At 42.5% G+C, this 13,001-nt stretch overlaps 1 protein-coding gene across 10 annotated transcripts in view; it reads right to left on the minus strand.

Moving 5' to 3' along the window:
* Positions 1 to 13,001, minus strand: part of C2CD5 (C2 calcium dependent domain containing 5) — an 85,552-nt gene that overhangs the window by 46,264 nt on the left and 26,287 nt on the right. For 4 of the 10 annotated variants that reach the window (XM_063446662.1, XM_063446663.1, XM_063446661.1 and 1 more), the window contains exons 7-9: positions 6,078 to 6,276; positions 3,107 to 3,258; positions 1,088 to 1,267 (exon numbers count right to left, since the gene is read on the minus strand). In XM_063446662.1, coding sequence (XP_063302732.1) covers positions 1,088 to 1,267; positions 3,107 to 3,258; positions 6,078 to 6,276 — 531 coding nt within the window. Of the gene's footprint in view, positions 1 to 1,087; positions 1,268 to 3,106; positions 3,259 to 4,196; positions 4,322 to 6,077; positions 6,277 to 13,001 lie in introns of those variants that run through there. The other 6 variants (XM_063446668.1, XM_063446667.1, XM_063446665.1 and 3 more) reach the window with 3 other exon arrangements.

A 13,001-nucleotide genomic window follows, 5' to 3' on the forward strand; every position in this document is an offset into this window, starting at 1 on the left:
TAACCCCCTAGCCAGTGTACTGAATGCCTATAACCCCCTAGCCAGTGTACTGAATGCCTATAACCCCCTAGCCAGTGTACTGAATGCCTATAAGCCCCTAGCCAGTGTACTGAATGCCTATAAGCCCCTAGCCAGTGTACTGAATGCCTATAAGCCCCTAGCCAGTGTACTGAATGCCTATAAGCCCCTAGCCAGTGTACTGAATGCCTATAAGCCCCTAGCCAGTGTACTGAATGCCTATAAGCCCCTAGCCAGTGTACTGAATGCCTATAAGCCCCTAGCCGATGCACAGAATGCCTATAAACCCCTAGCCGATGCATAGAATGCCTATAAACCTCTAGCCGATGCACAGAATGCCTATAAACCCCTAGCCGATGCACAGAATGCCTATAAACCCCTAGCCAATGCACATAATACCAATAAACCCCTAGTCAATGCACATAATACCAATAAACCCCTAGCCAGTGTACAGAATGCCTCTAAAACCCCTAGCCGATGTACAGAATGCCTCTAAAACCCCTAGTTAATGCACAGAATACCAATAAACCCCTAGCCAGTGTACTTTTATTACTACACTAACTACTTAATGCAATATCCCTAAGCATTGTTTAACATGAACACAAGATATATTAAATCCAAATAAGCTCTGTGGGTCTGTACATGGCAGAGGATTAACCGTTACAAAGACCTCTTATGGAGACAGTTTAGGTATGTAGTATTTTGTGGTGCCAAGACAAGGCCCTCCATGAAGGTGCAGCACCTACACTACGTGAGAGCATGGGATAATAGAAAAGCAAACTCAGGTGCAGAGGATTTAAACATGGCTGCATCTTGAGATTTGCCATCTGATGTTGAAGCGTAAATCAAATGCTACATTACACGGATTAGTAGCGGAGATTAATTTGTCTATGAGATTGCCGTTTTAAAATTTCTATTCTAACCAGTATTAGAAAAAAACAGTCCAAGCCACTGCAAACTAGCTTGCAAAAATAGTTACCGGTAAGTTTGAGATTGTTAGGTTATTTGGTTATTTCTAGACACAATAGCATGCTGGTGACAGCTCTGTGTGCAGAAAGCTGAGCCCTACCAGCCAACAGCAGCTCGTTACCGAATGAGACGGACTTCCTCAGGGTATGACTGGGGAGCAGAGGGGTTGTGCTGCCCCCTGCAGGAAGGAGGCTACAGGACTGATTGAAACATGGGGACTGATAGAGGAGGGCAGGGGAACTGGGGCAAACAAAAATCCTAGGCCCTCGCAGCGCCTCGACTGGTAGTGGACAGGAGCAGTTGGAAGATGGAAGTTACAAGAGATGAGGAAAGAACAGAAACAGAAGAAAGAAAAATGAACATCGGAATAAAAACATCATAAGTAAAAAGAAAACACAAGAAAAAACGAAATAGCATTTATCGTGTTATATAAAGAGTGCTTGCATCAGGGGTTGACACAGTGATGATGTGACACAAAAAAACAGCACCACTACGGCAAAAAGAGAGGGAAAGTTATCAAAACCCTCCTCTATTGAGGATACAGAACACTATACACAAAGGGGTTTCTTTCTTAAACAACAAACTGGTAAACGGAAATCAAGACTGAAACACTGAGGCAAAAATAGCTCATCTGAAAAAACAAAACAACAACAAATTTGACAATTCTGTTTAAAATTTGCAATAGTTTGCAGTTTAGGAAAGAAGTCCCCTCAATCAACAAATGTATGGAACTACTTTTGGCTCTTATTGCTCATTAAATCTCTTCTGCAGAACTGGGGCTGTTACACATTGAATCGGTTACTCTGTCCCCTTCGTTGACCTTCTAACTCATCGATTGACAAAGCAGTGACAATTGCTTGCTAATGAATAGAAATCCCCAAAACGGTTAATTCTGTATCTGTCCTACGAGGCTCACACAAACTGAACTTTGTGAAATCCATTATATAGTTTCCTTGGCTGGGAGGACGTCTAAAGATCAAGGTTTTCTCCAGAAGGGGGTAGGACACTGGGTGGTGTTCACTAAAATATGGATTGTGGAAGCGTACTAGGTAATTGAAACATTTAACCCAAAATAGCTGATCTGGGAAATAGAGATTGCACCTGCAGGCTATGGGATAAGGTAGGTGATTACCCAGAACCCCCAACTGCAGGCTATGGGATAAGGTAGGTGGTTACCCAGAACCCCTCAGCTGCAGGCTATGGGATAAGGTAGGTGATTACCCAGAACCCCCAACTGCAGGCTATGGGATAAGGTAGGTGATTACCCAGAACCCCCCAACTGCAGGCTATGGGATAAGGTAGGTGGTTACCCAGAACCCCTCAGCTGCAGGCTATGGGATAAGGTAGGCGATTACCCAGAACCCCCAACTGCAGGCTATGGGATAAGGTAGGTGGTTACCCAGAACCCCTCAGCTGCAGGCTATGGGATAAGGTAGGTGATTACCCAGAACCCCCAACTGCAGGCTATGGGATAAGGTAGGTGATTACCCAGAACCCCCCAACTGCAGGCTATGGGATAAGGTAGGTGGTTACCCAGAACCCCTCAGCTGCAGGCTATGGGATAAGGTAGGTGGTTACCCAGAACCCCTCAGCTGCAGGCTGTGGGATAAGGTAGGTGGTTACCCAGAACCCCCCAGCTGCAGGCTATGGGATAAGGTAGGTGGTTACCCAGAACCCCCCAGCTGCAGGCTATGGGATAAGGTAGGTGGTTACCCAGAACCCCCCAGCTGCAGGCTATGGGATAAGGTAGGTGATTACCCAGATCCCCCAGCTGCAGGCTATGGGATAAGAAGGGTGTTACCCAGAATCCCCAGCTACAGGCTATGGGATAAGGAGGGTGCTGTTACCCAGAATCCCCAGCTGCAGGCTATGAGATAAGGAGGGAGGTTACCCTGAGTTTGTAACATAACATATCTTTAGAAATGTAAAAGGAAGTGGCCACTTATTTTCACTCCTACTACAAAACATCAGGGAGCCCACACTGTAACAAAGAGTTCTTAAGGTAATTTTGATAACGTTGAGGATAAAAAGATGGCTACATGAAGAGAAGAAAATAAATAAAAAAGGACAAAACAAGGGAAAATAAACAAATTAAAACAAAGTGGTGGATGCACCTTACCAGTTTTAGGTGTCAAACTTAAATCTGTGTCAGAAGAGGACGACTGTCGGCTGTAAGACTTTGAAGGTGAAAAGGAACAGGTTTGGTTTTTCAGAGGGGTGGAGGGTCCTGATGAGTGAGTATTGGGATTAAGCTCCTCACTGAAGGGAACCCTGCCAGAAGAAGGTGGAGACAGATTAAGCAATATTTGATAAATGTTCAGGCTGATAATGGTAAGGGTCCAGAACTGGGGTGGGTGGGAGTGAGTGGGCTTCAGTGCTTTCTCCGGAAGGGCTTAGGTCAACCTTGCAGCATTCCACAGGGCACTGTCTTGACCTCAGGCCAACTCCCGCATGACAAGTCCAAACAACCAAATAACCAAATAAAGCAAATGCAAAGGGAAACATAAAGTAAGCAGAAACTTTAAAATAAAAAGTAAGAAAATTAGAACATCTTTACGATGTATGCGGCCAAGAAAAAATAAAAATAAAACTAAATTAAAAAAGGCGTTAATCTTTCTGCCAAACAGAAGAATGTTTCCTTATCCTGCAGCATCACTCATGTGCCAGAGCTACAGAGCGGGCATCACGCCAAGCAACAGGAGTCACTTACCGGTTACTCAAAACAGCTTCTTCTACTGACAAAAGCCACTCATTGTGCCCTCGTAATATCACTGCATGATCGCAGTCTATACTGAATTAGGTGGAAAATGTATATGGAAATCAAAGGAACATTGTTACCAAACCCAAGATTATTATTATTAGAACCTGTTCTCCGCTCTAAAAACATGTGGTTAAGGGACCGGTAATCCTTATGGAAATTCTGAAAATTGATGTGAAAGGGGTGGCTAAATTTGGCCCGGCACAGCCTCATCCCTTCTGTCTCCAGGTTTAAAGCGAGAGTATGAGATATGCCAGCAGTTAGGGAATGCACTGGTCGGTAGCAAGTGATACTGGACTGAGTGCGGAGTCAATAAAAGAAGTGTTTCAGCAGCAATAAGAGAACTCCCAATAAAAGGGAGTACAGATAGATGGTACCTGCCTACATTCCCTGCCTGCCTGCCCTTTGCGACAAGTCTGCCTGTGGCTCCTGAGTGTGAGTGGTCTCGTACCAGTGTAGATGAGAGTGGGAACTGACACAGAGAAGTTCTGACTGAGCCGTGAGCCAGTAGCCATGTGAATTGGGCTGTTGTGAGTCGAACGGTACCCGTGGCTTGGCGGCTGAATCAGCGGAGACCTGAGAGAATTGGCAGCAAAGGTGGAAGAAAAGAAAACAGTACACGGGTAGCTGGCACCAGTTCTAAGTGTTAAAATGATTAGGGTGGGATTTGGTTTGTAATCCTAGAAGCATGCAAGAAGAGAAGAGGTCAAAGACAATGCAGGCACTCATCACATGTTAGTTCTGGCATTCACTGTACGCTGTACACTAGATTTAAAGCAATATGGCTGGCACAGAAATTTAAGAAACTAGATATAAACTGAAGTGAGGGCTGTTACAAAGTTACTGGAATGTTATGGTTACCTAGAAGGATAGTGGTTTAAACTACATTTATAGAATTCGTCCCTGGCACTTCCAAACCAAGAAACAATACCATGATATCCATATCAGATAAGAATTCCTTTATTCTAGACACTGCCTTGCAAAACTGACAGTGAAATGTATAGGATAAAAGATACACATACCTGAAGATTAAAATATATTCTATATATATGGCCTGCAAGCAGTGTGGCTACTCCACTACTAAATAACACATGCAGCAACTCACAATGCATCATAGAGAGATGGAGCAGCTGTAGGTTTAACTGTCTGTACATACCTCAAGCAAAGCCCAACTCTATATCAGAAATCTGAATTTCACAAGCAAGAGAGAGATTCAATTTACAAAAAGGGGGAGGAGGGGAGGGGAAGAGAGAACGAGAGAGAGAGAAAATGAGAGATTCACTAAAGTAAGACCTCAAAGTGAATTTAAAAAAAAAAAAAATTAAAAAAAATAGAAGCATAGCTGACAAAGAATTTTTACCAGTCGGCTATTTTGAGCTCACCTTGAAATCTCACGTTAGTGAATAACCCTGATAGAGATATACACGTACATACTGACCGTGATCCCTGTATGTTCTGACATAGCGATGGCTGACAGTTTATTTGGTTTTCTTTGCAGATATAACTTTTATGGTTTGTTAACATTTGGCGATTTTTCATCATGACAGTTTTTCCCTTTAAAATGACATTTCAGTCCTTCCAGGATATGGATGTGCATTCTAGTGTAATAGTTTACCAGCGATTTGTGGAGAATCCTAGATTATTAATAACTAATTCAGTTTAAACTTTTAACTCTGAAAACTGCCTGTTTAGTTGACAAGTCCTTAAGATATTTCAGATTATCACAGATAAGCTATTTTTTAGGAGTACTGGAGATTGTCGTTTAAAACTATCAAATAGGATCAAACATTGGGTTCTGAAAATATTGCTAAAAAATGTTGAAATAAAACAAAACAGATTCTCAAACTTTTAAAACAAAATCCTCCAGAAGATTCAATAACAAAAGTAAAGCAGGTCCAGGATGTCCGTTCTAATCGCAGCTCACTAGCGGAAGTTCCTCGCAGCCATGGCTCCATGTCTGCATCATCTTTCAAGTTAGATCTGTATCACGCTGCACTCCCACTATTCAGAACGGTTTGTGTCGTACAATGGAGACCCACCGTGCTATTATTATTATTATTATTGAGTGGATGTCAAAGCGAACAAATCACTAGAGATATCTTTAATGGAATTTATAATTAGATATCAGTAAATATTTATTACCTTACTGGCCGACAACAGCTTGCACACCTAGATCGTTCTAGTTTTCAGGGGGAAAAGGCTAAAATATGCACTGCCTGGATTGAGGCTAAAAAAAGGATCAGAAAATTACACTAGGCAGAAGATTACCAGAGTTATTAAAGAGTGTCAAGGCAACCCGAGTCACAGAACAAGTGGGCTTCAAATAACTTACTCTTTCATTTCTTTGCAAGGAGAATGACACGCTGGGGCAAACGAGGCTGGATTACTTATTTTATCCAAAGTACAAGCAGTTCCTATAGCTCGGACCACCAAGCCAGACTCTCCTTCCAGATCGAAGCACTGCAAGTATCCCACCACAGCATTCCCCCGCATCTCCAGGACCTTCACACCAATTTTCCTCTGGAGCTCACCTGGTGGAGAGGACATGGACAAATTGTAAACAGGTTCACTGCAGTGGTAAAAACGATGATGGAATTACAGGGTTTATTGACAGCGATATTCTGGATATTTATTATCCCTGAAGAAGATTTATTCACATGGAAATTCAAGTTATATTTGACCAGCAAAATCCCATTTCAGATTCTATCATGTGAAAGCATTATGTAAATAAATGACCTCTGGGTGCCAGAAAACAAATAGAGTGGATCCAGCATTCCCGATCTCAATAAGGTGATAATTTATTAATGGAGTTAAAGAAATGAGTAATTTGACACCATTAATAAAGAATCGCCTCATTGAGATTGGGAGAGCTGGACTCCTAATGTTTTAACTCTTGCTGTTGACAGAGCCTTTTGCCTGTGTACCCCTGGTGCACCTGGAACTTAATTAACTGGTATTTATTCCAGAATAAAATTCAGACAGAACTCAAAGTACATACCAAGTTACCCTACTAAATGAGGCCAGTATGCTTTACACAAACAGCTAGAGGAATCATACCGAGTTACCCTACTAAATGAGGCCAGTATGCTTTACACAAACAGCTAAAGGAATCGTACCGAGTTACCCTACTAAATGAGGCCAGTATGCTTTACACAAACAGCTAGAGGAATCATACCGAGTTACCCTACTAAATGAGGCCAGTATGCTTTACACAAACAGCTAAAGGAATCGTACCGAGTTACCCTACTAAATGAGGCCAGTATGCTTTACACAAACAGCTAGAGGAATCATACCAAGTTACCCTACTAAATGAGGCCAGTATGCTTTACACAAACAGCTAGAGGAATCATACCAAGTTACCCTACTAAATGAGGCCAGTAAGCTTTACACAAACAGCTAGAGGAATCATACCGAGTTACCCTACTAAATGAGGCCAGTATGCTCTACACAAACAGCTAGAGGAATCATACCGAGTTACCCTACTAAATGAGGCCACTATGCTTTACACAAACAGCTAGAGGAATCATACCGAGTTACCCTACTAAATGAGGTCAGTATGCTTTACACAAACAGCTAGAGGAATCATACCAAGTTACCCTACTAAATGAGGCCAGTAAGCTTTACACAAACAGCTAGAGGAATCATACCGAGTTACCCTACTAAATGAGGCCAGTATGCTTTACACAAACACCTAGAGGAATCGTACCGAGTTACCCTACTAAATGAGGCCAGTATGCTCTACACAAACAGCTGGAGGAATCGTACCGAGTTACCCTACTAAATGAGGCCAGTATGCTTTACACAAACAGCTAGAGGAATCATACCGAGTTACCCTACTAAATGAGGCCAGTATGCTTTACACAAACAGCTAGAGGAATCATACCGAGTTACCCTACTAAATGAGGCCAGTATGCTTTACACAAACAGCTGGAGGAATCATACCGAGTTACCCTACTAAATGAGGCCAGTATGCTTTACACAAACAGCTAGAGGAATCATACCAAGTTACCCTACTAAATGAGGCCAGTATGCTCTACACAAACAGCTAGAGGAATCATACCGAGTTACCCTACTAAATGAGGCCAGTATGCTTTACACAAACAGCTAGAGGAATCATACCAAGTTACCCTACTAAATGAGGCCAGTATGCTCTACACAAACAGCTAGAGGAATCGTACCGAGTTACCCTACTAAATGAGGCCAGTATGCTTTACACAAACAGCTAGAGGAATCATACCAAGTTACCCTACTAAATGAAGCCACTATGCTTTACACAAACAGCTAGAGGAATCATACCGAGTTACCCTACTAAATGAGGCCAGTATGCTTTACACAAACAGCTAGAGGAATCATACCAAGTTACCCTACTAAATGAGGCCAGTATGCTCTACACAAACAGCTAGAGGAATCATACCGAGTTACCCTACTAAATGAGGCCAGTATGCTTTACACAAACAGCTAGAGGAATCATACCAAGTTACCCTACTAAATGAGGCCAGTATGCTTTACACAAACAGCTGGAGGAATCATACCGAGTTACCCTACTAAATGAGGCCAGTATGCTTTACACAAACAGCTAGAGGAATCATACCAAGTTACCCTACTAAATGAGGCCAGTATGCTCTACACAAACAGCTAGAGGAATCATACCAAGTTACCCTACTAAATGAGGCCAGTATGCTCTACACAAACAGCTAGAGGAATCGTACCGAGTTACCCTACTAAATGAGGCCAGTATGCTTTACACAAACAGCTAGAGGAATCATACCAAGTTACCCTACTAAATGAGGCCAGTATGCTCTACACAAACAGCTAGAGGAATCATACCGAGTTACCCTACTAAATGAGGCCAGTATGCTTTACACAAACAGCTAGAGGAATCATACCAAGTTACCCTACTAAATGAGGCCAGTATGCTCTACACAAACAGCTAGAGGAATTGTACCGAGTTACCCTACTAAATGAGGCCAGTATGCTTTACACAAACAGCTAGAGGAATCATACCAAGTTACCCTACTAAATGAGGCCAGTATGCTTTACACAAACAGCTAGAGGAATCATACCAAGTTACCCTACTAAATGAGGCCAGTATGCTTTACACAAACACCTAGAGGAATCGTACCGAGTTACCCTACTAAATGAGGCCACTATGCTTTACACAAACAGCTAGAGGAATCATACCGAGTTACCCTACTAAATGAGGCCAGTATGCTCTACACAAACAGCTAGAGGAATCATACCAAGTTACCCTACTAAATGAGGCCAGTATGCTCTACACAAACAGCTAGAGGAATCATACCAAGTTACCCTACTAAATGAGGCCACTATGCTTTACACAAACAGCTAGAGGAATCATACCGAGTTACCCTACTAAATGAGGCCAGTATGCTTTACACAAACAGCTAGAGGAATCATACCAAGTTACCCTACTAAATGAGGCCAGTATGCTCTACACAAACAGCTAGAGGAATCGTACCGAGTTACCCTACTAAATGAGGCCAGTATGCTTTACACAAACAGCTAGAGGAATCATACCAAGTTACCCTACTAAATGAGGCCAGTATGCTTTACACAAACACCTAGAGGAATCGTACCGAGTTACCCTACTAAATGAGGCCAGTATGCTTTACACAAACAGCTAGAGGAATCATACCAAGTTACCCTACTAAATGAGGCCAGTATGCTTTACACAAACAGCTAGAGGAATCATACCGAGTTACCCTACTAAATGAGGCCAGTATGCTTTACACAAACAGCTAGAGGAATCATACCAAATGACACTACTAAATGAGGCCAGTATGCTTTACACAAACAGCTAGAGGAATCATACCGAGTTACCCTACTAAATGAGGCCAATATGCTTTACACAAACAGCTAGAGGAATCATACCAAATGACCCTACTAAATGAGGCCAGTATGCTTTACACAAACAGCTAGAGGAATCATACCGAGTTACCCTACTAAATGAGGCCAGTATGCTTTACACAAACAGCTAGAGGAATTGTACCGAGTTACCCTACTAAATTAGGCTTTACACAAACACCTAGAGGAATCAGACTGAATGGCCAGAGTTTAAAGGGACTCTATAGTCACCTAGACCACTTCAACTCATTAAAGTTGTCTGGGTGTAGTGTCCCTGTCCCACTTAATCATTGCAGTTTGTGAATAATAATTGAGAAAGTATATTCAGACAGTGGAATAAACTTTTTCTATTTTTGTTTGTGTTAAGGAGTGAGAAACTTGCACATTGGTGGCAGCAGCACGAGATTGTATTTATATACGGTCTTAAGCGCCTATATACACATGTGAGAATAATAATTACCTTGCAGGATTAAGACTGCCACTAGTGGCCGTCAAACAGTCACTAGAGGCACTTCCTGAGTCCGAACAGACTTTTGGTTGCCTTAATGAGGCTGGGCATCCTCACGCTCTGAGAGCCTATCCCCCCACATGACATTGGAATGGTTAAAGAACCGAAATTTGGGAAGTGTTAAAAATGTTTAACTCTTGATGAGCTGAGCTCTTTATATATTCTCTTTAAACAAACTTCAGATAGGGATATCCCTTACATGTGAGTTTTCCAGAACTCAAGGTGAATTTGACATTCAATACAAATAGCCAAGATGCACCCATAGCTGACTGACTATTTCCTATTCAACGGTTTTGGCATAAGTTAGGATATGCGTTTAGGAAGCCTGACAATTCACAGTTTAGTGAAGAATACCTTTGTTGGTGTTTCTATTGGTTCAATGAGAAGAATATTAAAGAGAGATGGGGCACACTCTCACTCTGAGCATTCTTAATGAATACTGGGCAGAGTCTCACAGTTGCAATAGATGCATAAACTGCTGTATTTTCAGATCACACAGTGACTACAAAATATTTGACGTATATATTTGTGTAGTTTCCTGTTTTTATTTAGGTTACAGTGTTAAGATTGTATTTAAAGGAACACTATAGTGTTAGTAATAGAAACATGCATTATTAACACTATAGCATTGTCACGGTTCTCACCGTGACATCCAGACGTGATGGCCCCAGAAGTGCCCAACAAACGATATGAACCTGGATCCTGCTGTTTTGCCTCGGAGCCACACTTCAGTTCTTGTTTCAGCCTTATGTTTTTCCAGCACGGGGGGCTGGACTTTTCCTGTGGCTGCTCCTGTCTCTCGGTCCACCTGAAGCATATCGCTAATTAGCCAGGTATAAAACACTGCCTCTCTCTAAGGGCAGTGTCAGTTCATTGACTCTGGTTCCAGTATTTGTGTATCTTGATCCAGTGTTCTCCAGACGGCTCCTGACCTTGGCTCATCTCATCGTTTATTCTGGCTTCTCCTGACTTTGGCTTTCCATGACTACTCTTCTGCTTGTCCTTGCCTGTACTGCAACTTGGAGCTATATTCCTGCACAGCCCCCCGTGCACAGACTCACAGCCCAGGTGGCTTCTTACCTGGTCACCAAGGTCTGTGTTTATTTGCAAGGGTAAGCGTATTATTATTATTTCATAAAGCGCAATCAGATTCTGTAGCTCTGTACAATGGATATAACTCTGCACATCGGACTCCACATCGGGTAAGATCCTGACAAGCGTTAAATTAGCGGTTTAGGTCCAGGGACCCTCTCTGTGGAGTTAGAAATGTTGTTTAACTCACCCTTTCTCCATGGGTGTACTGGTCTCACAGGAGATGGCCATGCTTCCATGGCTGAGATCATCACTCTTTATGATTTCAGCCAATCCAATGCTTTCCCACAGGAAAGCATCGAAAGGCTATTGTGCACGCACAGCCAAATGCTATGCTGTGCCAATCAGCACCTCCTCATGGATATGCATCTCTGTGGGGAGCACTAACCCAAGAAAAACCTCTAGTGGCCATCTGAGTGACTGTCACTAGAGGTGTTGCTAGGCAGCAATGTAAAAATGCTTTTTGTCTGAAGACTGCACGGACACACTTTAGTCACCAGAACCACTACATTAAGCTGTATTGGTTCTGGCAACTATAGTGTCCTTTTAAGTGTTGATACATTAAGGTTTCTCTAAACCAATGATTAGTACCACCTGAAGACATGTCCAGGTGTAGCTGATATTATAATACGGATCTTTAACGAATGCTGAACTTTGTAATGTCTTATTTTCATTAGATTTTGATGTACTTTACTGCAGCTTATTTATGCCTGATGCAGCTGTCAATATAATTTGCTATACCTTCTGTTCAAGCTTAAATAACGAATGAAATAAAGCAATGCTTTGCACCACTTAAAGAGACACTATAGACATCGAGACCAATTCAACTAATTGAAGTGGCCTGCATGCAGTGTCTCTTTAGTCTGGCACAGTATTAAAGAAACTGCAATATTTACATTGCAGTATTAAGACTGCCTCTAGCACACACTCATACTATAAACTCAATACCTCCAAGACTCAAGCATTGGGGATAGGTATAGCGAGAGACACATTAGATAGACTTAAATCAGCATTCCGCTACGATTGGAGGGAGGACTACCTTGCATTCCTGGGTATCAGACTTACAAAATCACACAACTCGCTCTTCTCCATGAATTACCAAAAACCTCACACGGAAATAGAGAAAACACTGAAGTCATGGGAGGGAAAATACCTATCATGGGTGGGCAGATGCGCAGCGGTCAAAATGATGATTCTGCCAAAGATACTATACCTGTTTAGATCACTGCAAATTCAGGTCCCCACTAGATACCTCAAAACACTGCAGACAACATTGCTCAAAATTGGTTGGCTAAACAAAAAACCCAGGGTGTCCTGGAAACTCCTATCTAGAACAGTAGAGGACGGAGGCTTGGGGTTCCCCAATATGAAAGAATACCACAGAGCTACGCACCTGGCTAATGTCTTAGGATGCCACCAAACGGCCCATCCCCCTTAGTGGCTAGCACTGGAATCCAGTAGACTAGAAGGGACCCATCTAACTCATCTCTTATGGGCACCCAGAGACACGAGACCCCGTAACCCCAAGATGTTGCCAACCACCAAGATAATGCTATCCGTATGGGATAAAAATAGGCACAGGATATGCTCAAAAAAAAGTGGTCCCCGGCAACCCCCTTGAAAACGCTACACACTCTGAACCCCTCGTTTAACTATAAATTATGGGCAGAACACAACATAACCCATCTACACCAAGTGACCCACAAAGGCTCCATTAAGAGCTTCCAAGACCTAAAAACACAATTCCAGATACCAAACAAGGCCCAATTCTCCTATATACAACTATACCACACT

This window comes from Pelobates fuscus, chromosome 3 (genome assembly GCF_036172605.1).
Source record: "Pelobates fuscus isolate aPelFus1 chromosome 3, aPelFus1.pri, whole genome shotgun sequence".
Classification (NCBI taxonomy): domain Eukaryota; kingdom Metazoa; phylum Chordata; class Amphibia; order Anura; family Pelobatidae; genus Pelobates; species Pelobates fuscus.